This window comes from Heterodontus francisci, chromosome 3 (assembly GCF_036365525.1).
Source record: "Heterodontus francisci isolate sHetFra1 chromosome 3, sHetFra1.hap1, whole genome shotgun sequence".
NCBI classification, from domain to species: Eukaryota; Metazoa; Chordata; class Chondrichthyes; order Heterodontiformes; family Heterodontidae; genus Heterodontus; species Heterodontus francisci.
Window position 1 is genome coordinate 30255260 of NC_090373.1, and position 27112 is coordinate 30282371.

The 27112-nt window shown below is 45.0% G+C and overlaps 1 protein-coding gene across 1 annotated transcript in view; it reads left to right on the forward strand.

Moving 5' to 3' along the window:
• Nucleotides 1-341: 341 nt before the first annotated feature.
• Nucleotides 342-27112, forward strand: part of LOC137355518 (G protein-coupled receptor 137Ba-like) — a 49300-nt gene continuing 22529 nt past the window's right edge. Inside the window, exon 1 of the mRNA XM_068020754.1 lies at nt 342-821. Within this exon, the coding sequence (XP_067876855.1) occupies nt 441-821 (381 nt within the window). The 5' untranslated portion in view covers nt 342-440. The remainder of the gene's footprint in view (nt 822-27112) is intronic.

Here is a 27112-nt window from a genome sequence, read left to right on the forward strand (position 1 = left end):
CTTTATGGATGAGTCCAAGTGCAAACTTCAATATAAAAAAGTTCCAAAATTGAATCTGAATGAAGTTTCCACCCCTCCACTATAAACAGACAATTGTTTAGAGGTTAAATGAGCACAGCCTGAGGAATCTTCACACCGAATGTAGCATACACCGTATCCTATTTGAATTGTCAGTGGATATTCAGCTGGTTTTTTTTTTAAATATTCAGCTTGTGTAGCTCTGCCAAAGTTGTGAGTGCACACTCAGTGCAGACACGGATGTTTCGGGACTGCCTTGAAGTGGGCAACTTTCAGTTTCCTGCCAAGTGCTGACAAAGCCTCAGATTTAATGAATCATTCTGGTTTGGTCATGTGCTTCTTCAGACCGTCTCCAGCTGCAAGAGCAGAAAGCCGGGACTTGTTTCGTTCGGCCGATGAAATGAAACAAATCTCATGGCTGGATGGAATGGGGAACTAAGAGCGAAGTAATGGATATGGAGGGCGAGGAAATGCCCCTTCCGACTCTCTCTCCTGCTGTCCCTGCCTTTGTGAAGCTGGGGTTGACTGTTGCTTACACTATCTTTTACTCCTTACTATTTGTGTTTGTGTACGTACAGCTCTGGCTTATTCTGCACTACAGACACAAGAGGTTTAGTTACCAGACTGTGTTTCTCTTCCTCTGCCTGCTCTGGGCTGCTCTCAGGACCATCCTTTTCTCATTTTATTTCAAAGACTTCGTGCAGGCTAACTCACTTGGTCCCTTTGCTTTCTGGTTACTTTACTGTTTCCCAGTTTGCCTCCAGTTCTTCACCTTAAGCTTGATGAATCTATACTTTACTCAGGTAAGCACAAATCTTTGTTTCTTGTTTACAAAATAATTCCAGTTGTTGAAATATATTTTAAAGGATTTTTTTTCTGAGGTTAGCCTGTTAAATCGGAAGAAATTAAACATGCCATTTGTCAATTTTTTTTCTTTCTCTCTCTTCTGACATTTCAAAAATGGTCACACCCCCGTGAAACAGTTTATGGGAAGATTCGTAACTGGTCAAGAGACAATAGGTGTGCAATGAGCAGGTTAAAAGTTTGGATCAGACACACAGAGATGGGATTGGATCAGGAAGCCCACAGATGTACTGTAAAATGAGTTTGTGTCTGTAAACAGAAAGACTTGCATTTCTGTCGCGCCTTTCGTGACGTCAGGACATTCCAAAACACCTTATAGCCAACGAAGTACTTTTGAAGTGTAGTCACTGTTGTAATGTTAGAAACGTGGAAGCCAATTTTCACACAGCAAGATCCCACAAACAGCAGTAAAATAAATGACCAAATGTTGGTTGAGTGACACCAAGATAACTCTCTTTCTCTTCAAATAGTGCCACGGGATCTTTTACCTGAGAGGGCAGGTGGGGCCTCTGTTTAACATCTCATCTGAAAGATGACAGCTTCGACAGTGCAGCATTCCCATAGTGTAGCATTGGAATGACAGTCTAGATTGTGTGCTCACATCTCTGGAGTGGGTCTTGAACCACTTTCTGACTCAGAAGCAAGAATGTTACCATGAGCCGAACTGTGCCCTTTCACCCACTGATTATTTCCAAGACATTGACTAGATTATCAGGCAGAAGGGAAATGGGGGATGGGGGTGCAGGGTAACCAAGTGAAGGTTTGGAATGAAGACAAATTCAGAGGACAATTTGCCCTGATCACTCTCCTAACATGTGACTGAAAAGAAGCATTATTTAATTTTCTTTTATTCTTTCACGGAATGTGACTATCGCTGACTAGGCCAGCATTTATTGCCCATCCCTAATTGCTCTTGAGAAGGTGGTGGTGGGCTGCCTCCTTGAACCGCTGCAGTCCATGTGGGGTAGGTACACCCACAGTACTGTTAGGAAGGGAGTTCCAGGATTTTGACCCAGCGACAGTGAAGGAACGGCGATATAGTTCCAAGTCAGGATGGTGTGTGGCTTGAAGGGGAACTTGCAGATGGTGGTGTTCCCATGCATCTGCTACCCTTGTCCTTCTTGGTGGTAGAGGTTGTGGGTTTGGAAGGTGCTGTCGAAGGAGTCTTGGTGAGTTGCCGTAATTCATCTTGTAGATGGTACACACTGCTGCCACTGTGCGTCGGTGGTGGAGGGAGTGAATGTTTGTAGATGGGGTGCCAATCAAGAAAGGCTGCTTTGTCCTGGATGGTGTCGAGCATCTTGAGTGTTGTTGGAGCTGCACCATCCAGGCAAATGGAGAGTATTCCATCACACTCCTGACTTGTGCCTTGTAGATGGTGGACAAGCTTTGGGGAATCAGGAGAGGAGTTACTCGCCACAGAATTCCCAGCCTCTGACTGTATTGAAAAATACTTCCAGTTCTCTGCTTGTGCTTCTTTCTAACCAGTGCCAGGAAACGTGAAAGTTGCCCTTGCACCATATTCCCTCTAAGTCTTCCTTTCTTCCCGGTGTCTCCAACTGCCAGCAGGAGAGTGGCCAGTGACTCAAGTGGCCATGGAACTAGACTGCATCAATTCAGTCTCCATTCTTAAAACCACCTCCCTGCTAAACATTGTCTCTCCAGTTTGTGGGAGCTGTTATTTTTGTTGGTTGTGACCTAAATGTCATGGTGAAAAGTAGAGGGTGTCCAACAAGTAAGCAGACATTCTTGCACTTATGGCCTCCCTGGTTATTGAAAGTAGTAATTGGAGAGAATACGTGAGCAGAAATCCTGCCATTAGGTTACAGAGCTCAGAGATTTCAGAGGGTTGTCGGGCTGGAGGAGGTTACAGAGGTAAGGAAGGGTGAGACCATGTCAGAATTTGAACATAAGCATTAGAATTTTAAAATCAGGGCATTTCCAGACCAGAATCCAATGTAGGTCAGTGAGCATGGTGGGGTGTTAGATGAAGAGGACTTAGTGCAAGTTAGCATATGGGTTGCAGAGCTGGGATGAGCTTAAGTTTATGGAGGGTGAAAGATAGGAAGTCAGCCTGGAAAGCATTGGAATAGTCAAATCTGGAGATTACAAAAGTATGGATGAGGGTTTCAGAGCGGATGAGCTGAAGCAGGGGCATAGATGGGTACTATCATAGATCTGGAAGTAGGTGGTCTTGGTGATGGAGAGGACATGAGGTTAAATACGCTGGCTGAGGTTCTGAAAAGTCTGGTTTAGCCTGTGACATTAGCTGTGGAGAGGAATGGAATTGTGCCTGGGCCCAAAGACAGTGACTTTGGTCTTCCCAATGTTTAAATGACTTTTTGATTCAGAGCCATGATAGCTATGTCACCTTCAACAAATTCTCACACTTCTTGAAATGCCTTGGAACATTTTTCTATGTTAAATGCTGTATATGTGCAAATTGTTCTCGTTACTGTGATATACTCTCTAATTTCCTGTTGTAAAAAGGCCTAGGCTTATAATGTAGTCTGAGTATAATGTTAAAAGGGAAGTTTGGTGTTGGGAATTTGGTGCAAAGGAATGCCACCAATTGTAAACAGATCCATCAATCTGTTTGTTGTGCTATTAGTGTTGAAAGGCTGAAGAGTGCAATAAAGAGAAAAAGTGATGGGGGAGGAGGGCAACACTTGATGAAGAGCTTCATTATGCCTGGCAAGGAAATGCTAAAGGCATAATTTAGAGAAAAAGGTGATTAATTTCAGGAGGCACAATGTTAAAGAATTTGCCATTGACACCAGCCATCAATGGGTGGAAATGATCCATGAGAGGAGAAAGTATCACAAGAAAGTCTTGGAAGGGGTGGGGCTGGGGGGAGGTGGGGTGATAATGTTGTCCAGATTCAACCTACCCTCTCTGACATACTGTCAATGAATATGAAGTGGATCAGGTAAAGGGAAGTTAGCAATTGCTGTAAAAAAGGGTTGATAAGGTAAAAGGGGCAAGCTTGGGTCTGGCAGTGCAGTGGAAGCGGCTTGATATTGTCAGAAGACCTGAGGGTGTACACACACAAATCTTTGAAGGAGACAAGTTTAGAACTTGTTAGAAAAGCATATGGGATCCTTAGTTTTATAAATAGAGGCATAGAGTACAAAAGCAAGGAAGTAATACTAAACTATTATAAAACAATAGTAAGGCCTCAGCTGGAGTATTGTGACCAGTTCTGGGCACCACACTTTGGGAAGTATGTCAAGACCTTGGAGAGTGTGCAGAAGAGATTGACCGGAATGATATGAGGGATGCAGGATTTCAGTTATATGGAGAGATGTGAGAAGCTGGGATTGTTCTCATTAGAGCAGAAAAGGTGAAGGGGAAATTTCATACAGATGTTGAAAATTATGAAAGGTTTTGATGGGGTAAAAGGGAAAATGTTAAGGAGAAATCGGGGATGTACAACAGGCTGGAATTGAGGGAATGCAGAATTCTGAGAGGGTTGTTGGGTTGGAGGAGTTTGTAGTGATAAACTAGACAGATTCTATTGGAATATCACAGGAGAAGGAAACAGAAGCTTCAAAGTACCTACTGGCAATTCTCCCATTTCTGCTGATTTCAGTTCTTTTTTTTATGCCTTCATTACTCCATGATGGATCTGTCTTGCTGCTGAACATTGAAAATTCCTGTGGTAGCGAGGATTTCTGCCTCTTCCCCCCTTAGAGCAGGCTGCTAATTCTTGGTGCTACTCCAGTGACAGTCCGCCATTTATAAACAAAATGCTGCACTGTTGGAGTCATTGTTCTTAGAACGAGATGTTGAGCACTCGGCCTCTTTCAGTGGATTGGATGAATGTTAATGACCCTATGGAACCATTTGACCTGACCAACATTCCTCTGTCAACCAACACCACCGAATACAAGTCAATATTGATCATTCATCTCATCACTATTACACAAGTAAGGCTATCTGCACAATGTCATTCATTTCACTTGAATATACTTCTGGGGTGTTTCTGAATCAGATTGTTTTTGGCAGGAGTTTCCGGGGAATTCCATGTTCAGTATGTATTACTTTATAGTTCTAGGAATTAATGATGCTTAGAGTGCTAATTACATAGCTTTATATAACAATAGCAAAGGGATTACTGGGATTTTGGCCTGACATTTCTGCTGCTGAGAGAGCAGACACAGGAACCCTGACTTCAAAAATGACAGAACCTCACCACAAGTGTGCAGAGCACATAAAGCCAGCTACATGACCTGAATTTCACTCCTAGCATTCATGGTGTACAGTGTCACAGGACTTCTGTGTTGGAGATACGGTCCTGCCACCTGATGCCAAGGATTCTCCGGAGGCAGCGAAGATGGAATGAGTTGAGACGCCACTCTTGGCTGATATACATTGTCCAGGCCTCGCTGCCGTAGATCAAGGTACTGAGGACACAGGCTTGAAACACTCGGACTTTTGTGTTCTGTGTCTGTGCGCCATTTTCCCACACTCTCTTGGCCAGTCTGGACATAGCAGTGGAAGCCTTTCCCATGCGCTTGTTGATTTCTGCATCGAGAGACAGGTTACTGGTGATAGTTGAGTCTAGGTAGGTGAACTCTTGAACCACTTCCAGAGCGTGGTTGTTGATATTGATGGATGGAGCATTTCTGACGTCCTGTCCCATGATGTTCGTTTCCTTGAGGCTGATGGTTAGGCCAAATTCGTTGCAGGCAGCCGCAAACCTGTCAATGAGTCTCTGCAGACACTCTTCTGTGTGAGATGTTAATGCAGCATCGTCAGCAAAGAGGAGTCCAGTGACACTGACCACAAGTCGTGGGAGTTAGTTGCCAGTGATCGCCAGAGCTGGCAGACAGCCATAAAGGCCGGGCTAAAGAGTGGCGAGTTGAAGAGACTTAGCAGTTGGCAGGAAAAAAGACAGAAGTACAAAGAGAGAGCCAACTGTGTAACAGCCCCAGCAACCGATTTTATCTGCAGCGCCTGTGGAAGAGTCTGTCACTCTAGAATTGTCCTTTATAGCCACTCGAGGCGCTGCTTCACAAACTACTGACCACCTCCAGGCACTTACCCATTGTCTCTCGAGACAAGGAGGCCAAAGAAAGAAAGTGTTCATGGAGGAGCCTGAAGGGCAAAGTGAACTGCTGTCCTCTGGTGAGGATATCCTGAAGTGAAACCCTTCTCATGTCCGCCGCAGGCAACAAGATGTCAGCCATCAAACAGCGCTTGGATGGTGTGTATCCATATCAACTGCATACAGCCTTCACCTTGTGCATTCACACTAGGATTCCTTTCACTTCACTTTCTTCTCCTATTGTCCTGGCAAAGGCTGACAGATAATTTTGGAATAATAAAAGCAAAATACTGCGGATGCTGGAAATCTTGAAATAAAAACAGAAAGTGCTGGAAATACTCAGCAGGTCTGGCAGCATCTCTGGAGAGAGAAGCAGAGTTAACATTTCAGGTCAATGACCTTTCATCAGAACTGACAAAGGTTAGAAATGTAATAGGTTTTAAGCAAGTGAAGTGGGGGTGGGTGGGTGGGAAAGAGAACAAAAGGGAAGGTGTTGACAGGGCAGAGGGCTGGAGAGATTAACTGACAAGGAGGTCATGGGACAAAGGCAAAGGGAGTGTGCTAATGGTGGGTGAAAGACAAAACATTAATGTAGAGAGAGTGTTAATGACAGAATAATGAATAGCTTTGTCCACAAATATAAAAAACAAGTTTAAGGCAGGCCCATGGTAAAAAAAATGATAAAACAAAATAAAATAAAATAATAATAAAAAAGGGCCCTGAAATTATTGAACTCAATGTTCAGTCCGGCAGGCTGTAGTGTGCCTAATCGGTAAATGAGATGTTGTTCCTCGAGCTTGCGTTGATGTTCACTGGAACACTGCGGCAATCCCAGGACAGAGTTGTGAGCATGAGAGCAGGGGGCAGTGTTGAAATGGCAAGCAACCGGAAGCTCAGGGTCATGCTTTCGGACTGAGCGGAGGTGTTCCGCAAAGCGGTCACCCAGTCTGCGTTTGGTCTCCCCAATGTAGAGGAGACCACATTGTGAGCAGTGAATACAGTATACTACATTGAAATAAGTACAAGTAAATTTCTGCTTCACCTGAAAGAAGAGTTTGAGGCCTTGGATGGAGAGGAGTTAAAAAGGTAGGTATTACACCTCCTGTGATTGCATGGGAAGGTGCTGTAGGAAGGGGACGAGGTTGTGGGGGTAATGGAGGAGTGGACCAGGGTGTTGTGGAGGGAACAATCCCTTCGGAATGCTGACGGGAAGGGAGGGGAAGTTGCGTTTGGTAGTGGCATCACGCTGGAGGTGGAGGAAATGGCGGAGGATGATCCTTTGGATGTGGAGGCTGGTGGGGTGGAAAGTGAGGACAAGGGGAACCCTGTCGCCGTTCTGGGAGGGAGGGGAAGGGGTGAGGGCAGAAGTGTGGGAAATGGGTCAGACCCGGTTGAGGGCCCTGTCGGTTAAGGAAACAGGAAGACATATCATTTTGGTGTATACTCCCGTGACACCTCAGTTGAGGTGTTGAGTTTTGGTTAAGTTAAAGTCCTCAGCCTACTACCCATAGTCACAAGAGGCTTTGGAACGGTACCATCAGACCCTAAAGACAATGATTAGGGCATACTGCTATGAGTACCCCCATGACTGGGACAAAGGGCTAGGATTTCTCCTTTTTGCCAACAGGGACTCACTCAATGAGTCCACTGGCTTTAGTGCCTTTGAATTAGTTTATGGACATGAAGGGAAAGAAAAGCTGTGCCACATAAACATGTTAAAACAATATCACAGCTGGGAAGGGGACAGACAAGCACAGGTCTGTCAGACAGTCAAGAATGAAGGGGGCAAAAGGGACAGAGAGGACGAGTTAGGGGAAGGCCTGGGAGATTCCCAAATTGAACCCATTATTGCCCAGTTAGCCAAAACCAAAGTGTTGGGTAACTGAGACACCAGTATCTCCAATTTAAATTCGGAACAAAAAGAAGCCCAAGCAAGGCTGCTCACAGCATTTAAAGATATCTGCAGGGACACACCAGGGTGCACAACCTTAACCCTACATGATGTGGAGGTAGCAGAGACTCCTCCCATAAAACAGAACTCCTGGGTCCCAGGAAAATGGCCCAGGTTCAGGAGGAAATACAGTATATGTTATAAACCAAACTGATTGAGACCAACCGGAGCAGCTGGAGTTCCCCAGTTGTGCTGCTGCCCAAGCCTGATGGCTCAACAAGGCTCAACAATTGATTACAGGAAGGTTAATGCAGTGACCAGAGCTGACTCCTACCCCTGAAAGACTGTACTGATGGAGTAGGAAATGCCACCTACATAACAAAAGAGACTCGCTAAAAGGTTATTGGCAGGTTCCCTTAACACCCCGAGCCAAAGAGATCTCAGCTTTTGTCACCCCCGACAGCCTATTCCAGTGCTGGGTGATGCCCTTTGGATGAAGGAATTCCCCAGCCACCTTCCAAAGGCTGTTGAACCAGGTAGTGACTGGCCTGCCCAACTGTGTAGTATACCTTGATTTGTTAGTGTAAAGTGAGAGCTGGGGGGGACCACCTAGCACAATTAGACGCCCTCTTACAAAGATTGCAGTCAGCTGACCTAGTAGTAAACCTTACAAAAAGCAAGTCTGCTAAAGCTCAAGTGATCTATTTTGGGCATGTTGTCGGTCAGGAGTGAGTGCTGCCCAGGGCAGCAAAAGTACAAACGTGGATGGATTTTCCCATCCCCACAACTAAAGGGGAAATAATGGGCTGGATTTTATAAGCTTGACGCTGATTTCAGCCGCGAGCTTCAAAAATGACAATCCGCCCACAAGGACTACATGTTGTGGAGTTGCTGCGATATTAAACGTGGCAGCCCATTTAAATGGCTCGGGCAGACCATCCCCACCCCGAGGACATCTGGCACCACTGCACAGGGGTCAAGGGCGTTGAGCCCTTCCATTTAATTTAAATTTTAAAAGATAGATGTTGGAAAAAATTTTGAAAACATTTAATTTGCCCCTCTCCCAACCCCGTAATAATGATGTAATTAACTACTTACCCTTTGCACGCCCCCAAAACAATTTCCCTGCCCACCTGACCCTTCCCACCCCAAAGTTCATAAATTTTAATCTTTACCCCTTCCCACCATCCTCTAAACCAATGTTATTAGTTTTACCGCGCTCCAGTTAGTTGTTTAATTGTCCACCACCATTCACGGTTGGATGTGGCAGGACTGCTGAGCTTAGATCTGATCCGTTGGTTATGGGATCACTTAGCTCTGTCTATCGCATGCTGCTTACGCAGTTTGGCATGCAAGTAGTCCTGTGTTGTAGCTTCACCAGGTTGGCACCTCATTTTGAGGTATGCCTGGTGCTGCTCCTGGCATGCCCTCCTGCACTCTTCATTGAACCAGGGTTGGTTTCCCGGCTTGATGGTAATGGTAGAGTGGGGGATATGCCGAGCCATGAGGTTACAGATTGTGGCTGAGTACAATTCTGCTGCTGCTGATGGCCCACAGCGCCTCATGGATGCCCAGTTTTGCATTGCTAGATCTGTTTGAAATCTATCCCATTTAGCACGGTGATAGCGCCACACAACATGATGGACGGTATCCTCAATGTGAAGGCGGGACTTCGTCTCCACAAGTACTGTGCAGCAGTCACTCCTATCAATACTGTCATGGACAGACGCATCTGCAGCAGGCAGATTGGTGAGGACGAAGCCAAGTATGTTTTTCCTTCTTGTTAGTTCCCCCACCACCTGCCGCATACCGAGTCCTTTAGGTCTCGGCCAGCTCGGTCAGTAGTGGTGCTACCGTGCTACTCGGTGATGGACGTTGATGTCCCCCACCCAGAGTACATTCTGCGCCCTTGCCACCCTCAGTGCTTCCTCCAAATGGTGTTCAACATGGAGGAGTACTGACTCATCAGCTGAGGGAGGGTGGTAGGTGGTAACCAGCAGGAGGTTTCCTTGCCCATGTTTGACCTGATGCCATGAGACTTCATGGGGTCCGGAGTCAATGTTGAGGACTCCCAGGGCAACTCCCTCCCTACTGTATACCACTGTGCCACCACCTCTGCTGGGTCTGTCCTGCTGGTGAGACAGGACATACCCGGGGATGGTGATGGCAGAGTCTGGGACATTGTCTGTAAGGTATGATTCCGTGCGTATGACAATGTCAGGCTGTTGCTTGACCAGTCTGTGGGACAGCTCTCCCAACTTTGGCACAAGCCCCCAGATGTTAATAAGGAGGACTTTGCAGGGTCGACAGGGCTGGGTTTGCCGTTGTCGTTTCTGGTGCCTAGGTTGATGCCGGGTGGTCCGTCCGGTTTCATTCTTTATTGACTTTGTAGCGGTTTAATACAACTGAGTGGCTTGCTAGGCCAATTCAGAGGGCATTTAAGAGTCAACCACATTGCTGTGGGTCTGGACTCACATGTAGGCCAGACCAGATAAAGACAGCAGATTTCCTTCCCTAAAGGACATTCGTGAAGCAGATGGGTTTTCACAACAATCGACAAAAAACCCTTTAAAGTGGCAGTTAATGCTAGTGACCTCGGAATAGGTGCTGTCCTGCTTCAAGGTGATGAGGTAAGCATTAAGAAACCAGTCGGGTACTTCTCCAACAAGTTAAACCAACACCAAAAGAGATATTCCACCGTGGAAATGGAAACACTCGGAATGTTACTTTGACATCTATGTTCAAAATGGATGTAAGGAGACGGTGATTTATACAGACCATAATGCTCTAACTTTTGTGGAGAAATTCAAAAATCAAAATGCAAGGCTATTTTGATGGAGCCTGCTCTTACAACCCAACCATTTAAAAATTACCCACATTGCTGGAAAAAACAATGTAATCACTGATGCATTGTCCAGGGTCTAACCCAACACAGAACCATCCCAGACAAAACTCCAAAAAATTAAATCAGAATAGCTGTTGCAGACAATGCCAGCTGCAGCAATTCGAAGATTAATGTGTGAATTTAAGAAGTGAGTGCTTGTGAATGAATGTGTGTATTTTTCTTCTACAACCCAGTAATGAAATGTCCCTATCATCACATTTCATACCATGTGGTGAGTAGGTGGTCAAGAAAACATGATATGCCAAATGAGAGATTTTAATTTATCAGCTGCAAACTTACATTAAACAGAAACAAAGGAAAGCTGTAATATTACAAGACAGTTTTTACAAAGACTTGGTCACAGCTAAAAATGGCCACCACCATTTGCATTTGAACATCTTGCATATTCCAAGGCATCAAAGAGGATGCACATATCTGATGAGCCTATACCCAAGACAATGGCTTGCTCTATTGATTGAACTACTGGAGATTGCTTTCATTAGCAAGATATTCAAAGCCATCCTGGGACATTACCATTGAAAAAGACAACCCTTCCAGGTGTAAACATTAACATCCTGAGGCCTGAGAAACCGAAATTCCTAAACTTGAATCTCATTAGAAGGTACCAGAAAATACACTGAGGCAGTCATGTGACCTTCTGTCTATCTCTGTGGAAGTTAGGAATTCCCCTTGAACAAAGCAAACAAGCCAGTGACTCAGACTGTGCAGAAGCCAGAGGGCTGTCTCTCTCTCTCTCTCCCTCCAGGAGGCCTGGTGAGGCATGTGAAGCTTAGATGCCAGTTGTTAGGTCCAAGACAAAGACACCAGGGGAAGAAAACCATCTACAATTCTGCCTCCAAGAAAACCCTGAACCAGGTGGACCAGTCACAAAATGCACTTCTACCAGCCAAAGACTTCAAGAACATAACTTCAGCTGGAAGACAACGGAATCACCCAGCCTCACAGACTGTGTATTAATTTTTATTTTCTCTGGAATCGAATCCAACCACAAATCTACTCCTCATCATTCTGTAATCTATTTGTGTGTGTGTGATTCTCGTATGAGTGTGTGCATGAATATGTAGTGTAATTTTTATTATTTTTATTAGTTCGGGTTTAGATTGTTAAGTATAATAAACTTACCTTTTTCTTGTTTAATCTCAAAAAAACCTGTCCAATTTGTTTTTTTATGATCACAACAAAGGCAAAGGTAAAACACTCACTGAAGTGGTAAGCACATCCACTGTTAAAAAAAGAAATAAACCCTGTTCCGGTCAAATAAGAGGAAGGACAAGAGAGGAGCCTTGTGATCCCTCCTCGCCTGGCCGTAACAATGTGGATTTTACTGCAGGCGTGGGTATAGGTCATGTGATTTGTCCTCCATTTTGTTGACAGCAAATGCACCAGTCTGTTAAAATTGTTCTAATTTTTATAACTGTTCAGTTTGTTTCTGTATTTTCATCGCTGCACTTCACGGGAGTGTGACAGAATCAAATCTGTAACCCAAAGTCTGTCAGCTGTGGTTCTGTAAGTAGCACTGTCCTCTGAGTCAGAAAGTCATGGGTCCAAGGGCCACTCCATAGATTTATGCACATAATCTAGGCTCACACTTGCAGTGCTAAATGAGTACTGCACTGTTGGTGGTATTGTATTTCGGATGAGACGTTAAACCGAGTCCCTGTCTACCCTTTCAGGTGAGCACAAAAGGGATTATCTGTTCATTTATTAAATCACTGTTTATGGGACTTTGCTGTGTGCAAATTGGCTGTCTTGTTTCCGAAGGTTGCAATAGTGCCACATTGCAAAAGTACTTAATTGGTTGCAAAGTATTTTTCGGATGCCCTGAGGTCATGAAAGGCATCATATAAATGAAAGTAAAACAAGAAATGCTGGATTCACTCAGCAGGTCTGGCAGCATCTGTGGAAAGAGAAGCAGAGTTAACGTTTCGGGTCAGTGACCCTTCTTCGGAACGGTTCCGAAGAAGGGTCACTGACCCGAAACGTTAACTCTGCTTCTCTTTCCACAGATGCTGCCAGACCTGCTGAGTGAATCCAGCATTTCTTGTTTTTGTTTCAGATTTCCAGCATCCGCAGTATTTTGCTTTTATTTATATAAATGAAAGTCTTTCTTTATAGCCTGATGGAAGATAAAGGTTTTGTTTGAGTGTTTACTGGGTGAACATGAATTAAAGTTGCTCAAGTGACTGAAACCTGTTCAACCTGCTTCATGCTAATCCTTCTGATACAGAGGATATTTTGCATTCGTTGCCATACTAATTCCAGTTCTAACCAATCAGCTCGGAGATAAAAAAAGCAGGTAGCGAATCATAGGTGAAAGAATGCAAGGACCAGTTTTTTTGAAAGAGTTCCCCGGGCAGAATCTCTAGGGGAGGGCTGTATATCAGGAAATGGACAGAAAATTGTGGGTAGAGCACCCATGATTTCCTGATGCTCAGAACAAATGAAAGACATGCATTTCTATAGCACCTTTCACAACGTCAGAAAGTCCCAAAGTGCTTTACAGCCAATTAAGTACTTTGTAAGAAGAGTCACTGTTGTAATGTAGGGAAATGCAGCAGCCGATTTGCAAACAACAAGCTCCCACAAACCAGATAATCTTTTTTCAGTGACGGTGGTTGAAGGAAAAATTTTGGTCAGTAAACCAGGGAGAACCATGTTCTTCTTCAAAATAGTGCCAGGGGATCTTTTAAATCCACCTGAGAGGGCAAATGGGACCTCGGTTTAATGTATCATGCAGCAAGTGGTTAGGATCTGAAATGCACTTCCTGAGAGTGTGGTGGAGGCAGATTCAAAAGTGGCTTTCACAAAGGCGTTGGATAATTATTTTAAGACAAAGATTTTGTATGACTATGGGGAGCGGGACCAGCTGAGATGCTCTTGCAGAGAACTGGCATGGGCACAATGGGCCAAAAGGCCTCCTTCTGTGCTGTAACCATTCTATGATTTTAAGTATGGCACCTCTAACATGGCAACACTGGAGTTTCTTTTTTCAAAAATATACTTTATTCTTAAAATTTGTAAAAATACATTATATAACAGTTCAAACTTGAAATTACATAAAAATGCCATACAGATCAGTTTCTTTCAATACAGTACATGAGGTGCCTCACTATACTTGCCTTTACACATTATATTTACAATGTACATTTACATTCCATGTCAAACTTTATCTGATGCATACAGCCTGATGGGTTTTACACAGGTTCTAACCCCTCGGCATACTATGGGGGTAGGGCCTTACACAGTGGCCTTTCCAGCGGCTGCCCCAAGCTTTAATGCGACCCTCAGCATGTAGCTCTGGACCTTGGAATGTGTCAGTCTGCAACACTCGGTCGTCAACAGCTCTTTGCACTGGAAGACCAGCAGGTCTTGGGCAGACCAAAGTGTGTCTTGCACCGAGTTGATGGTCCTCTAGCAGAAGTTGATGTTTATCTCCGTGTGCATCCCTGGGAACTGCCCGCAGAGGACAGAGTCCCGCGTTACGGAGCTGCTTGGGATTAACCTCGACAAAAACCACTACATCTCTTTCTAGACTTGCATTGCAAGAGCCTAGATTTTCAGCTCAGGTCACTGAAGTAGGACTTGAACCCATAACCTTCTAAATCCAGAGGCCAAAGTGCTACCCATAAAGCCAAGACTGACCCATCAGAAGTGTGGCTTCAGAAAATCCACCCATGATTTTAAAATATGGTTTCAGCACAGAACTGATTAATGAAAGCCAAGAAGATCTTGTGAGCTGATAGAATCAGAATCACAGAACTTTACGCATCATGCTTATAATCAATGCTAATTTTTTTAACTGGAGCTGTTTACTGTAATCCTTGTTCCTTGGCTTTTCTCAAAATCCTTTTATATTCTTCCTTTTTAAATACTTATCCAATTCCCTTCTAAGTGATGTTAAAGCTTCTGCATCAATGCCACTTCTGTTAAAGAATTCAGTATTCTAATAACTGTGTAAAATATGACCAGGAAAGCACATGATGGCAAGGTCATTCCAGATAAATAAGGCCATTCAACTCATCTGAGGTCATCCATCCAGAAAGACATTACTGCTGGAAGAAGTCTATTACCATGTCCAATCAGAGTCTGTTCGTCCTGCCTTCAATACTCTCGAAGAGTCTTCCTCCTGCCTTCAATATGTTCCAGGATTCTTTCTCCTGCCTTCACTGTCGCAGAGGACAGATGGGCACGGAGAAGGGTTAAAGTGCGTATACTTCAACGCAAGAAGCATCAGGAATAAGGTGAGTGAATTGAAGGCGTGGATGGGCACTTGGGACTACGATGTTGTGGCCATCACTGAAACGTGGATAGGTGAGGGGGAGGAATGGTTCTTGGAGGTACCTGGTTATAGATGTTTTCATAAGATTAGGAATGGTGGTAAAAGAGGTGGGGGGGTGGCATTGTTAGTTAGAAATAGTGTAACAACTGCTGAAAGAATTTTCGAGGAGGATCTGCCGACTGAGGCACTGTGGGTTGAGGTCAGGAACAGGAAAGGAGCAGTCACCTTGATGGGAGTTTTCTATCGGCCCCCCAATAGCAGCAGGGAGGTGGAAGAGCAGATTGGGAAACAGATTTTGGAAAGGAGCAGAAGTCACAGGGTAGTAATTGTGGGGGATTTCAACTTCCCAAATATTGATTGGCAACTCTTTAGATCGAATAGTTTGGATGGGGTAGTGTTTGTGCAGTATGTCCAGGAAGCTTTTCTGACTCAGTATGTAGACTGCCCGACCAGAGGGGAGGCAATATTGGATTTGGTACTAGGTAATGAACCAGGGCAAGTGATAGAGCTGTTGGTGGGCGAGCACTTTGGAGATAGTGATCACAATTCTGTAGCATTCACTGTGGTAATGGAGAGGGATAGGTATGTGCAACAGGGCAAGGTTTACAATTGGGGGAAGGGTAGATATGATGCTGTCAGGCAGGAACTGAGGAGCATAAGTTGGGAGCATATGCTGGCAGGGAAGGGCACGGTCGAAATGTGGAACTTTTTCAAGGAGCAGATAGTAGGGGCCATTGATAAGCATGTCCCTGTCAGACAGGGAAGGGATGGTCATGTGAGGGAACCGTGGTTGACAAGAGAGGTTGAGAGTCTTGTTAGGAAGAAGAAGGATGCGTATATAAGGTTGAGGAAAAAGGGCACAGGCATAGCTCTGGAGGGATACAAGATGGCCAGGAAGGATCTGAAGAAAGGGATTAGGAGAGCTAAGAGAGGGCATGAAAAATGCTTGGCGGGTAGGATAAAAGAAAACCCCAAGGCCTTTTACGCGTATGTCAGAAATATGAGGATGACTAGGGGGACCGTAGGTCCGGTCAAGGACAATAGCGGGAGACTGTGTGTTGAGCCGGAAGAGATAAGTGAGGTTTTGAATGAGTACTTCTCTTCGGTATTTACGAATGAGAAGGGGTGTATTACTGAAGAGGACGGTGTGAAACAGACTGGTAAGCTCGAGGAAGTGCTCGTTAGGAGGGAAGATGTGTTGGGGTTTTTGAATAACTTGAAGATAGACAAGTCTCCCGGGCCTGACGGGGTATATCCAAGGATGTTATGGGAAGCAAGGGATGAAATTGCAGAGCCGCTGGCAATGATCTTTTCATCTTCTCTGTTGACGGGGGTGGTACCAGGTGATTGGAGGGTGGCAAATGTTGTGCCCCTGTTCAAGAAAGGGAATAGGAACAACCCTGGGAATTACAGGCCAGTTAGTCTTACTTCGGTGGTAGGCAAGTTGATGGAAAAGGTGCTGAGGGATAGGATTTCTGAGCATCTGGAAAGACACTGCTTGATTCGGGACAGTCAGCACGGTTTTGTGAGGGGTAGGTCTTGCCTCACAAGCCTGATTGAATTCTTTGAGCAGGTGACCAAGCAAGTGGATGAGGGTAAACCAGTGGATGTGGTGTACATGGATTTTAGTAAGGCATTTGATAAGGTCCCCCATGGTAGACTTATGGAGAAAGTCAGGAGGCATGGGATAGTGGGGAATGTGGCCAGTTGGATTAAGAATTGGCTAACTGATAGAAGGCAGAGAGTGGTCTTAGATGGTAAATACTCAGCCTGGAGCCCAGTTACCAGTGGCGTGCCACAGGGATCAGTTCTGGGTCCTCTCCTGTTTGTGATTTTTATTAACGACTTGGATGAGGAAGTCGAAGGGTGGGTCAGTAAATTTGCAGATGATACAAAGGTTGGTGGAGTTGTGGATACCGAGGAGGGCTATTGTCGTCTGCAAAGGGACTTGGATAGGTTGCAGTGCTGGGCTGAAAAGTGGCAGATGGAGTTTAACCCTGAAAAGTGTGAGGTCGTCCATTTTGGAAGGACAAACACGAATGCAAAATACTGGGTTAACGGTAGGGTTCTTGGGCATGTGGAGGAGCAGAGAGACCTTGGGGTCTATGTGCATAGATCGTTGAAAGTTGCAACTCAAGTGGATAGGGCTGTGAAGAAGGCATATGGGGTGTTAGCGTTCATTAGCAGAGGGATTGAATTTAAGAGCCGTGAGGTGATGATGCAGCTGTACAGGACCTTGGTAAGGCCTCATTTGGAGTACTGTGTGCAGTTCTGGTCGCCTCATTTTAGGAAGGATGTGGAAGCCTTGGAGAGGGTGCAGAGGAGATTTACCAGGATGTTGCCTGGAATGGAGAATAAGTCTTACGAGGAAAGGCTGAACATTCTAGGCCTCTTCTCATTAGAACGGAGAAGGATGAGGGGTGACATGATAGAGGTTTATAAGATGATCAGGGGAATAGATAGGGTAGACAGTCAGAAACTTTTTCCCCGGGTGGAGCAAAGCGTTACAAGGGGTCATAAATTTAAAGTGAAGGGTGGGAGATATAAGGGGGATGTCAGGGGAAGGTTCTTTACCCAGAGAGTGGTCGGGGCATGGAATGCCTTGCCTGGGGAAGTTGTTGAGTCAGAAACTTTAGGGACTTTCAAACGGCTTTTAGATAGGTATATGGATAAAGGAGAATGATGGGGTATAGATTAAATTGTCCTTGACAGAGGACAAAGGATCGGCACAACATCGTGGGCCGAAGGGCCTGTTCTGTGCTGTATTTTTCTATGTTCTATGTTCTATGTTCAATATACTCCAAGAGCTTTCATCCTGCCTTCAATATGCAACAAGAGTCTTCCTCCTGCCTTCAATACTCTCCAGGAATCTTTGTTGTACCTTCAATACACAACAAGAGTCTTCGTCCTGCCTTCGATACTGTCCGGGAGCCTTCATCCTGCTTTAAGTATACTCCAGGAGTCTTCATCCTGCCTTCAATACTCTCCAGAAATCTTCATCCTGCCTTCAATAAGCAGCAAGAGTCTTCATCCTTCCTTCAATACACTCCCAGAGTCTTCATCCTTCCTTCAATACTCTCCAGGAGTCTTCGTCCTATCTTCAACACTCTCCAGGAGTCTTCGTCCTGCCTTCAATACTCACCAGGAATCTTCGTCCTATCTTCAACACTCTCCAGGAGTCTTCGTCCTGCCTTCAATACTCACCAGGAATCTTCGTCCTACCTTCAATACTCTCCAGGAGTCTTTGTCCTACCTTCAATACGCTACAGGAGTCTTCGTCCTACCTTCAATACGCTACAGGAGTCTTCATCCTGTCTTCAATACTCACCAGGACTCTTCGTCCTACCTTCAATACGCTACAGGAGTCTTCGTCCTGTCTTCAATACTCACCAGGAGTCTTCGTCCTACCTTCAATATGCTACAGGAGTCTTCGTCCTGCCTTCAATACTAACCAGGAGTCTTCGTCCTACCTTCAATATGCTACAGGAGTCTTTGTCCTGCCTTCAATACTCTCCAGGTGTCTTCATCCTGCCTACAGTGACTCCAGAAGACCTTGGAGGTCTGAGTGAATGAAGTTGTGTGTTCTCCCTCTCTGGTTTGGTGCCACATCTCAATGTCCTCTTTGTAGAGACGGTTCGTGACTGTTCATAATAAGTGGACATGGCTTAAAAATGGTGAGGACTGGGTGCTTAATATACAAGGATATAAAGTGTTCAGAAACAATAGAGAAAAGGGTGGGGGGGGGGGGGCACGGTGGAAGTACTGATTAGGGAAGATATTGCAGTGTTGGAAAGGAACGATGTCCTTGAAGGGACAAGGACAGAATCCATTTGGTTAGAGTTGAGGAGCAAAAAGGAGTATGATCACATTACTAGGGGCATTCCATAGGCCTCCAAATAGTGAGAGAGAAGAGATAGAGGTGCAAATCGACAGGGAAATCACAGAGATGTGCAAGAACTATAGAGTGGTGATTTTGGGGGACTTTAATTACCCAAGTAATTTGATTGGGATAATTTTAGAGTAAAGGGCAAGGAGGGGGAGGAATTCCTCAAATATTTCCAGGGGAACTTCCTTGATCAGTTTGTTCTCAGCCCAACTAGAAAAGAGGCATTGCTGGATCTGGTGCTGGGAAATGAGGTGGGCCAAGTGTCTGTGGGAGAGCACTTGGGTAAGAGTGATCATTGTATCATAAAGTTTAGACTAGTAATGCAGAAAAGCAAGGAACAAAATTAAATAGAATGTCTAGATTGGAAGTGGGCAAATTTCAACACAATGACAAGGGATCTAGCCAGGGTAGAATGGAACCAAAGACTGACAGGAAGAGCTGTATCGGAACAATGGGTTATCTTTAAGGAAGAAATGCTTCAGGGACAGGCTGTGAACATTCCAACCAAGGTGAAAGGCAGGGGAACCAAGAATATGGCTCCTTGGTTGACGAGGGAGATAGAGATGACGATGAAACAAAAAAGAGGGTGTATAATGCATGTCAGATGAACTCATCAAGGGAGAACCAGGCTATATACAAGTTGAGAGGGGTGGTGAAGAGGAAAATAATACTGGCAAAGAGTGAATATGAAAATAGAATAACAATCAACATAAAAGGCAACCCAAAGATCTTCTACCTGGCATGTAAATAGTAAGCAAGTAATAAGAGGAGGATTGGGGCCTATTCAGGACAGAGGGTAATAAATGCTTAGAGGCGCAGGGCAAGCCTAATATATTAAATAATTACCTTATTTATTTAGAGATACAGCACTGAAACAGGCTGTTTGGCCCACTGAGTCTGTGCGAATCAACAACACCCATTTATACTAAACCTACATTAATCCCCCATTCCCTACTACATCCCCACCTTCCCTCAATTCTCCTACCACCTACCTACACTATGAGCAATTTACAATGGCCAATTTACCTATCAACCTGCAAGTCTTTGGCTGTGGGAGGAAACCAGAGCACCCGGCAGAAACCCACAGGGTCACAGGGAGAACTTGCAAACTCCACACAGGCAGTACCCAGAACAGAACCCGGGACGCTAGAGCTGTGAGGCTACAGTGCTAACCACTGCACCACTGTGCCACCCTACCACTGTGCCACCCTACCACTGTGCTGCTCTACCACAGTGCCACCCTACCACTGTGCCACCCTACCACTGTGCCGCCCTACCACTGTGCCACTCTACCACTGTGCCACCCTACCACTGTGCCGCCCTACCACTGTGCCGCCCTATCACTGTGCCACCCTATCACTGTGCCGCCCTACCACTGTGCCGCCCTTGCATCAGTGTTCACTAAGGAAATGGAGGCTAACAAAATATCGGTAGAAGCAGAGAGAGTACAGGCAATGGATTGGATAAATATTAAGAGGGGAGGTGCTAAAAAGATTGGCTATGCTTAAGTTTGATAAGTTATCTAGTTCAGATGGCTTACATCCCAGGTTGTTAAAGGAAGTAGGGATGGAATAAGCAGAAGAGCTTCCCATAATCTTCCAATCTTCTCTAGATACGGGGGAGGTGCCAAAGGATTGGAGAGTGGCAAATTTGACATCCTTATTCAAGAAAGGGTGTGAGGAAAGTCCAGGCAACAACAGGCCAGATAGTTTAACATCAGTTGTGGGTAAGGTTTTAGAAACAATAATCAGGGATCTATCAATGTACACTTAGAGAGGTTTGAGTTAATTAAGGATAATCAGCATGGATTTTTAAAAGGCAGATTATGCTTGACTAATCTAATTGAATTGTTTAATTAAGTAACAGTGAAGGTTGATGAAGGGAATGTGGTGGATGTTGTTTATATGCATTTTAAGAAAGCATTTGTTAAGGTACCACACAAAAGACTGGTTAATAAAATTGAGACTCATGGAATAGGAGGGCCAGTGTCCAATAGGATAAAAAATTGGCTTGAGTACAGAAAACAGCGAGTTGAAGTAAATGGTTGCTCTTCAGTCTCAAGGATGGTAGACAGTGGTGTTCCCCAAAGGTCAGTGTTGCGACCACTGCTTTTTTTGCTATATATAAATGGCTTAGGTCTTGGAATACAGAGTAGAATTTCAAAATTTGCTGATGACACCAAACTTGGAGGAGTGGCAAACAGTGAGGATGATATGAACCTGTAACAGGACATACATAGGCTAGCAGAATGGGCAGAGAGGTGGCAGATGGAATTTAATACCAACAAGGTGATGCAATATATACTTAATGGCACAGTTCTAAAGAGTGTGCAGAAACAGAGGAACCTGGGGGTGCATGTGCATCGATCTTTGAAGGTGGCAGGACATATTGAGAGAGTGGTTAGTAAAGCATAGATCTTGGGCTTCATAAATAGAGGTATTGAGAACAAAAACAGGGAAGTTATGCTGAACCTTTATAAAGCTTTGGTTAGGCCCCAACTAGAATATTGTATCCAGTTCTGGTCACCACACCTTAGGAAGGATGTGAGGGCCCATGAAAGGGTACATAGGAGATTTACCAGAATGGTTCCAGGGACGGGGGATTTTAGTTACAAGGTTATGTTGGAAAAGCTGGGCTTGTTCTCCTTAGAACAAAGGAGATTGAGGGGAGATTTAATAAAAGTGTACAAGATCATGACAAGCTTAGATAGGTTAGACAAGGTAAAACTGTTCCTATTAACTAATGGTACAAGGACTGGGGAAACCGATTGAAGGTTTTGTGCAAAAAAATGTAGGGGGAATATGAGGAAGCACTTGTTTACGCAGTGAGTGGTAATGACCTGAAACTCGCTGCCCACAAGGGTGGTGGAAGATCAATGACTTCAAGAGGAAGTTGGATGGCCACCTGAGAGAAATAGACTTGCAGGGCTACGGGGCTGGAGCCAGGGAGTGGGACTGACAGCATCGCTCCATGAAGAGCTGGCATGGACTCGATGGGCCGAATGGCCACCTTCTGTACCGTAAATGACTTCTATAACTCTAATAAAAATATTCCTAAGACTTGTAGTGAGGTTACTAGAGAGTGACGAACTACTCTCTTGAGCATCCCAGATTTTTCTGATCGCTCCACTATTGGTAGCCATGCCTTCAGCTGCCTAGGTTATAAGCAATGGAATTCCCTTCATAAATGCATTTGCTTCTTTACTTCTCTTCCCTCCTTTAAGACATTCCTTAAAACTAACCTCTTTGACCAAACTTTTGGTCATCTGTCCTAATATCACCTTATGTGGCTCGGTGTCAAATTTTGTTTGATAATGCTCCTTTGAAGCACCTTGGGACATTTTACTATGTTAAAGGTGCTATATAAATACAAGTTGTTGTTGTTCCTCTCTTATCTGCTTGTGTCCCAGTCTGCTGCTGAAGAGCACATTCTGAACTGCCTTAATAACTGTACAGAGATTTCCTGGTAGTTCAACTACTTTAAACTGGTTTTATACCAATGAGTAATGTAAATAGGCAGCCCAGAAATCTCCCTCTACAAGCCACAGGTCATGCAATACATTTTTACATTTTTTTTTTAAAAAGGTGCAGCAGTGGAGTAAATTACATTGAGGAAATTCTGGGCCTTAATATCTGGCCTCATTTCTGAAGAACAATTACCTGCTTAAATAAGGACTGAAGGGTGAAAGCATATGTTAAACCATATCCCAGCAAAAGCTAAATTATGAAGACAGGTTTCAAAAACTAGGTTTGCATTTCCTCAAGCATAGAAGATTAAGGGATTATCTAATATTCATTTTTAAAATGATTAAAGGAGTTGACAGGGTCGATAGAGAGAGAAACTAATTCCTCTAGTGGGGGAGTCGAGAACCAAGGGGCAGAACCTTAAAATTAGAGCTAGGTTGTTTAGGAGTGATGTCAGGAAGCACTGATTCATCCAAAGGGTAGTAGAAATCTGGAACTGTCTCCCCCAAAAAGCTGTCGAAGCAGGGCATTAATTGAAAATTTCAATCTAAGATTGATGGATTTTTGTTAGATTAGGATATTAAGGGATTTGGAACCAAGGCAGGTAAATGAGGTTGAGGTGTAAATCAGCCATAATCGAACTGAATAGCAGAACAGGTTCGAGGAGATAACTGACCTCCAGTTCCTCTGGTGTCTTCGGAAGAGGGGAGGGAACCGGGAAAAAAATGGTCTGAAATATATTTTGTAGATAACTATGAGTTTGAGGAAAGCAACTTCAAATTAAAAAGGTAGTTGTATCTTAGGTTATTGTAGCTTATTTTGTTTCATTTAATAACTTCAGGGAAATATTAATGATAAAATATAGTAAGTATTTTCCTTCAGTTATAGATTATGATGTTATTTGTAGCTCTGGGTTTGTATAGTCCATGCTCCCTGGAGAAATTCATGAGCAAGATGATTTGTAACAAACAGTCACTCCAGGTGAAGTCTCTACCTGTACTCTAAAATGGCAGTACAGTTAGCTTGGGGATAGGGTAGACCAGCAGAGGAGTTTTAGTCAAAATCTTTTAAATTTATATCACTGTAGATCTGACACAGTAGTTATATAACAAGATTACTTTTTTAAACTAAAAGCAAAATACTGCGGATGCTGGAAATCTGAAATAAAAACAAGAAATGCTGGAATCACTCAGCAGGTCTGGCAGCATCTGTGGAAAGAGAAGCAGAGTTAACGTTTCAGGTCAGTGAGTTCCGATGAAGAGTCACTGACCCGAAACGTTAACTCTGCTTCTCTTTCCACAGATGCTGCCAGACCTGCTGAGTGATTCCAGCATTTCTTGTTTTTACTTTTTTAAACCCCTGAGTACAGACCAAATACTTCCTTTGTGGTTGACTTGAAGTCAGCCCATTGACCTGCATTCGAACTGACATGAAAATACCCAGTGGGAGCCTCACTCAGTAGGAGCATGTTGGGAAAACATGTTGTTTTCCCACGATTTAGCATCTGTTTTTGGTGAATTTGCCATTAGGGCAGTTCGTGACTAGTTGGGCAAAGCAGAAGGAAAATCAGTTTACAATTATAGGTCCAGATGGCCCCAATTCAGGTGTACTTAAAATCTACCACCTGATGACCAGTACAAACTGCATCATGTAGGAGGCCAAATTCCATATCATAACTCTTACCTTACCAACCTCACATCTTCCACATCTCACTTGACTATCATCAGCAGAGGCTCATTGGTTAGTACTCATCCCTGAGTCAGAAGGTTGTGGGGTCAAGTCCCATTCCACAGATTAAAGCACAATTTTTTCCCCCAAAAATATACTTTATTCATAAAATTCTGTAAAAAAATACATTACAAAACAGTTCAAAACAGCGCCAAGTTTACATTCCAAAAAGTGCAAAAGAAATCAGTTGACTTCAATACAGGATTGAGTTGCCTCACAACCCTTCAATTCCATTTTACATGCCCTGTACATTTTACAGCAAACCCATATCTAGTATATACAGCCCAAGGGGTTTTCCATGGGTCCAGCCCCTCAGTTCACAATGGCGGGAGGACCTTACGCAGTGGTCTTTCCCCATTAAGCCTTTGCAGTGGCTGCCCCAAGCTTTAGTGCATCCCTCAGCACGTAGTCCTGGACCTTGGAATGTGCCAGTCTGCAACACTCGGTCGTGGACAACTCTTTGCGCTGGAAGACCAGCAGGTTTCGGGCAGACCAAAGAGCGTCTTTCACCAAATTGCTGGTCCTCCAGCAGCAGTTGATGATTATCTCGGTGTGCGTCCCTGGGAACAGCCCGTGGAGCACAGACTCCTGTGTTACAGAGCTGCTTGAGATGAACCTCAACAAAAACCACTGCATCTCTTTCCACACCTGCTTTGCAAAGACACATTCCAGAAGGAGGTGGGCAACAGTCTCTTCCCCACCGCAGCCACCTCGAGGGCAGCGTGTGGAGGGGTCGAGACTCCAGGCGTGCAGGAAGGATCTGACAGGGAGGACTCTTCTCACCACCAGCCAAGCTACATCTTGGTGCTTGTTTGAGAGTTTTGGTGATGAGGCATTCAGCCAAATGACTTTGGCAGTCTGCTTGGGGAACCATCCGACAGGATCCACCATCTCCTTTTCCCATAGGGCCTTGAGGACATTCCGTGCAGACCACTGCCTGAAAGGTGTTTTTCCACAGAAACTTTTCCACGAAGGATAGGTGGTACGGCATGGTCCAACTGCATGGAGCGTTCTGCGGCAATGTGACCAGGCCCATCCTTCACAACACCGGGGACAGATAGAACCTCAGCACGTAGCGACACTTGGTGTTTGCGTACTGGGACTCTACGCACAGCTTGATGCAACTGCACACGAAGGTGGTCATCAGGATGAGGGCCACGTTGGGTACATTTTTCCCGCCCTTATCCAGAGGTTTGAACATCGTGTCCTTCCGGACCCGGTCCATTTTGGATCCCCAGATGAAGCGGAAAATGGCTCGGGTGACCGCCACCACGCAGGAGTGGGGTATGGGCCAGACCTGCGCCACGTACAGCAACAACGTGAGCGCCTCGCACCTGATGACCAGGTTCTTACCCACAATGGAGAGAGATCGCTGCCCCCACATGCCCAACATTTGTTGTACCTTGGTTACTCACTCCTCCCAGGTTTTGGTGCACGTCCCGGCCCTTCCGAACCATATCCCCAGCACCTTCAGGTAATATGACCTGACGGTGAAGGGGACAAAGGATCGGTCAGCTCAGTTCCCAAAGAACATGGCCTTGCTCTTGTGGTTAACTTTGGCTCCTGAGGACAGTTCGAACTGGTCACAGATGCTCATCAGTCTGCGAACGGACAGCGGATCCGAGCAGAAGACGGCGACTTCATCCATGTACAGAGAGGTTTTAACCTGAGTGCCTGCACTGCCTGGGATTGTCACCCCTCTTATGCTCGCATCCTTCCTAATAGACTCAGCAAAGGGTTCAATACAGCAAACAAACAAGACTGGGGACAGAGGGCAGCCCCGTCTGACTCCAGATTGGATTGGGAAACTTTCTGATTCCCACCCATTGATTGAGACAGCGCTACTGATGTTTGTGTAGAGCAGTTTGATCCAATTGCGGATTCCCTCCCCAAACCCCATTTTGGAAAGCGCGTCTATCATGTAGGTGTGCGATATCCTGTCAAAAGCCTTCTCCTGGTTGAAGCTAATGAGGCAGGTGTCCACCCTCCTGTCCCGTACATAGGCGATCGTATCTCTGAAAAGCGCGAGCCTATCAGAAATCTTCCTGCCGGGTACAGTACAGGTCTGATCAGGGTGAATCACCAACTCCAGAGCAGACTTGACTCGACTGGCGATGACTTTGGACAGAATCTTGTAGTCAATATTAAGCAGTGAGATAGGTCACCAATTTCTGATTTCCGCCCTCTCCCCCTTCCGCTTATAGACGAGGGTGATGGTGCCTTTCCTCATGGATTCTGACATGCTGCCAGCCAGGAGCATACTCTCGTACACTTCCAGCAGGTCTGGGCAGACCCAGTCCCACAGGGCCGAATACAATTCAACCGTTAAGCCATCGCTTCCGGGAGTTTCACTCGTCTCGAAGGACTTGACGGCCTTTGTCAGCTCGTCCAGAGTTAGCAGCTTGTCCTGTCTCTCCCTCATGCTGTCATCTAAGACCTCTGTGGTAGATGACAGGAAGGACTGGGAGGCTCTGCTGTCTGTGGGCTTCGCGTCATACAGCTCAGCATAAACGGATTTGCTGATCCTTCGTATGTTGGACTGCGAAGACGTTACCGAGCCATCCTTTTCCTTCAGGCTGCTGATAACAGAGCTCTCTCTCTGTACCTTTTGGAAGAAGTAACGTGAGCACATCTCATCCTGCTCAATGGAGCGGACTCTGGACCACAGACTTTTTTTTTAATTTCCAAAATATACTTTATTCATAAAAATCTGTAAAACAAATACATTACCAAACAGTTTAAAACAGCATCAAGTCAAAGAATACAGACAGTGCAAAGGTGATCAGTTACCTTCTATACAATTATGAGTTGCCTCACAACCCTTCCATTTCATTGTCATGCCATTAACATTTTTACATTTACAGCACACAAAATTTCTCCGATACAGTTTGAGGGGTTTCCCATGGATCCAGCCCCTCAGTTCAGCTTGGTGGGGGGACCTTACATTGTGGTCTTTCCCCATTGAGCCTTTGCTGCGGCTGCCCCAAGCTTTAGTGTGTCCCTCAGCACGTAGTCCTGGACCTTGGA